We start from the raw sequence: 2,580 nt of genomic DNA, 5'->3' as shown, positions 1-2,580 counted from the left end.
ATACTCATGTAACCTGAGCTCCCCCAAGTGGACGAAATAAGTATTACATGCCCTCGTCGGAAATGCCGTTAAATGTATAAATATCCTGACCAATAATGTGACAATTGTTTCCTGTTACCAAATGCCTAGAACAGTACAACCGTTCAACCATTGAGGTTCGATTGTGGAAAATATTTGATTATAAGACGGGCAAAGAGATTTCTTTTTAGACATTAAGTTTAGAAAGGCAGTCCCTTGGGAAACCTGAGACGCCCCAGGCAACAAAAGAGTGACACGCGACCTCGCTTCGCTTCTCTTCGCTGTTGGCTCTCTTCCACTCTGCTCGCTGGACGCTTCGGCACGCGTGTGGCGTGCCTCGCCAGGCAACGCCCAGACTCGGCCAGCGAGACAGGCCTTTTTGTTCGCCTGAAGCTACACACCTGAAGTGCCGCGACATCGATCTGCCTTCAGTTTGTTTTATTTTCTTTATTTCTTTTGTTTGTTAAAGTTATCAGTCCGTTAAGTTACACTGGACTAATTCAGGAACGACCAAGTTCCATTTTAAGCCTTTTTCGTCGAGCCAACTTCACCGAGGTCAGACCAAGCCACGTGGTCTCGCCAGCTGCAACGAAGAAAACCTGAAAACAGCCGAACTGCCAGACGGAGGAGGCGTTTTCAATCAGACACGGAGAACCCTGGAGAATCCCTAGCAAAAAGCCAGGATCGGACAGCTAGTGTGGGACCCGTGCAACAGGCCAAAAGCAGGCTGTCGACAAGCAGTAAGACTTAACACACGTTCTGTGATCAGATGTCCATTTAACTCCTAAATTATAGCATTAGTTTACTTTCATTAGCTCTTCTATGCCGTATGAGTCAAATGCTCCCCACAATCGAACCTCCAGGCTCATTGATCAGCAAATGTTTATGTTCCCTGTATCCAACCATCTTTTTATCACCTTAGTTAGAGAATAAATTCACTGTAATATAATCAAGAGCTGTGTGTGTTGCCTATTTCTAGTTCCTGCCAAGAGAATTGACCCTTTAGATATGAGACTGACTGACTGATTTAAGATAATTGAGCGATTATTAACTAACTGATCACTAGTAATAATTGTATAATTATTCAAAACTACCTAGAGGTCCGGAGACTCTAGGATTATAACAACTCCGGTGGTGCCCTTAACGAGGAAAATTTTGATTTTATGAATCTTCAATTATGAATTCATAATTGGGTATCAATTCTCATAAATTTATTAAAAGGCATAACTAAAAAATTTTAGGTCTGCTACACAGTACCAATAAACTTTATTTATGCAGCACTTTTCTTAACAAAAACAAATAACAATCATAAAACACCAGAGGATAAAAAAAAGTAAAAATAAAAAAATAGGTATATAAATAAATAAAGTAAATATTAACATGTGTCTCTGCCATAGTATAAATATTTATATATGTGTGTGTTACAGGTAAATGATGGTGTGTGTATTAGTTCCTCTCGTCTTGACTGTCCTCCTGACTGAGACGTCTGCTTCACTGTCATCTTCAGGTAAGAAAAACAGTAAGATGGAGATTCCTGTCAGTCACATTAAAATAATAATGACATTTCTCGTCTCCACAGTGGGTTTGTTCATTATACTGAATAAATATGTAATTCAAATGGCTTTTTCAAACTTAATAATTAAATAACGTGTCAGCAGGGACAGAGCAGGTCTTTTCATGCCCACCTCGGTGGCTCCTGTTTGGGCAGAGATGCTTCGCTTTCTACCCTGTGTGGAGCTCCTGGAGCACTGCCGATGTAAACTGAAGATAAAACACATTTAAGTTTATACAATAGAAGATTCAATGTTACATGGCTTTAATGTGAGTTACTGTGTGTGTGTGTGTGTTAGTTATTGTGCTCTCAGGCTGCTGGTAAACTGGCGTCGCTTCACACACCAAAGGAGAGACAGTTTGTCCGTCTGCTAGCAAACACACACACACCTGTGTGGCTGGGTGGATACCAGGAACAGCAGGTATGGTGTCGGTGTCAGCGTGCTGTGCTCTTGTTCTTATATCAGGACTTTATTTAAACAAACCCTCTCCAGTGGAGGAGAAAGTACTCAGATCCTTAAGCAACAGAACTAATACCACATTTAACATACTGTGTTCCAAGTAAACATCATGCATTGAAAATGTTATGTTTTAAATATTTTCTCCATTAATCTATTGGTTGTTTGTTTGGTTTGTAAACATTTAACAGTAGTGAGAAATACTATCACAATTACCCAGAGCCCAAAAAGACACCTGTCTCTTTGTTTTTGTCATCTATAGAACTGGTTTTGGAGCGACAACTCCCCCTTCAGGATGAGTGATTGGACCAAGCAGAAGCAGGGAAATATCAGCGAGGGCGGAGCTTGCATGGAAATGGACCCAATAAGTAAAAGAAAAAAGAAGGAATGAATAGATCGATATAGTTTATTAATGGATTATTAATTTAAAATGAAAGAAATAATGTATTACAACCAGAATGGGCATTTATTAAAGTAAATGCGTGTGAGAGCTGTCAGCTATTAGCTGTGACTGCTACCAATGCAGCTGCAAAGTACTGCTCCATCAGCAATT

The 2,580-nt window shown here is 40.1% G+C and overlaps 1 protein-coding gene across 1 annotated transcript in view; it reads left to right on the top strand.

Moving 5' to 3' along the window:
* The window catches only part of LOC123979890 (galactose-specific lectin nattectin-like), a 21,584-nt gene that overhangs the window by 8,078 nt on the left and 10,926 nt on the right, over nucleotides 1-2,580 (top strand). The window contains exon 2 of the mRNA XM_046064001.1: nucleotides 2,290-2,395. Within this exon, the coding sequence (XP_045919957.1) occupies nucleotides 2,290-2,395 (106 nt within the window). The remainder of the gene's footprint in view (nucleotides 1-2,289; nucleotides 2,396-2,580) is intronic.

The sequence above is a fragment of the Micropterus dolomieu genome, linkage group LG12, assembly GCF_021292245.1.
Source record: "Micropterus dolomieu isolate WLL.071019.BEF.003 ecotype Adirondacks linkage group LG12, ASM2129224v1, whole genome shotgun sequence".
Lineage (NCBI taxonomy): Eukaryota > Metazoa > Chordata > Actinopteri > Centrarchiformes > Centrarchidae > Micropterus > Micropterus dolomieu.
The sequence above is the reverse complement of the archived record's forward strand: the minus strand, read 5'-3'. Positions and strand labels throughout refer to the sequence as shown.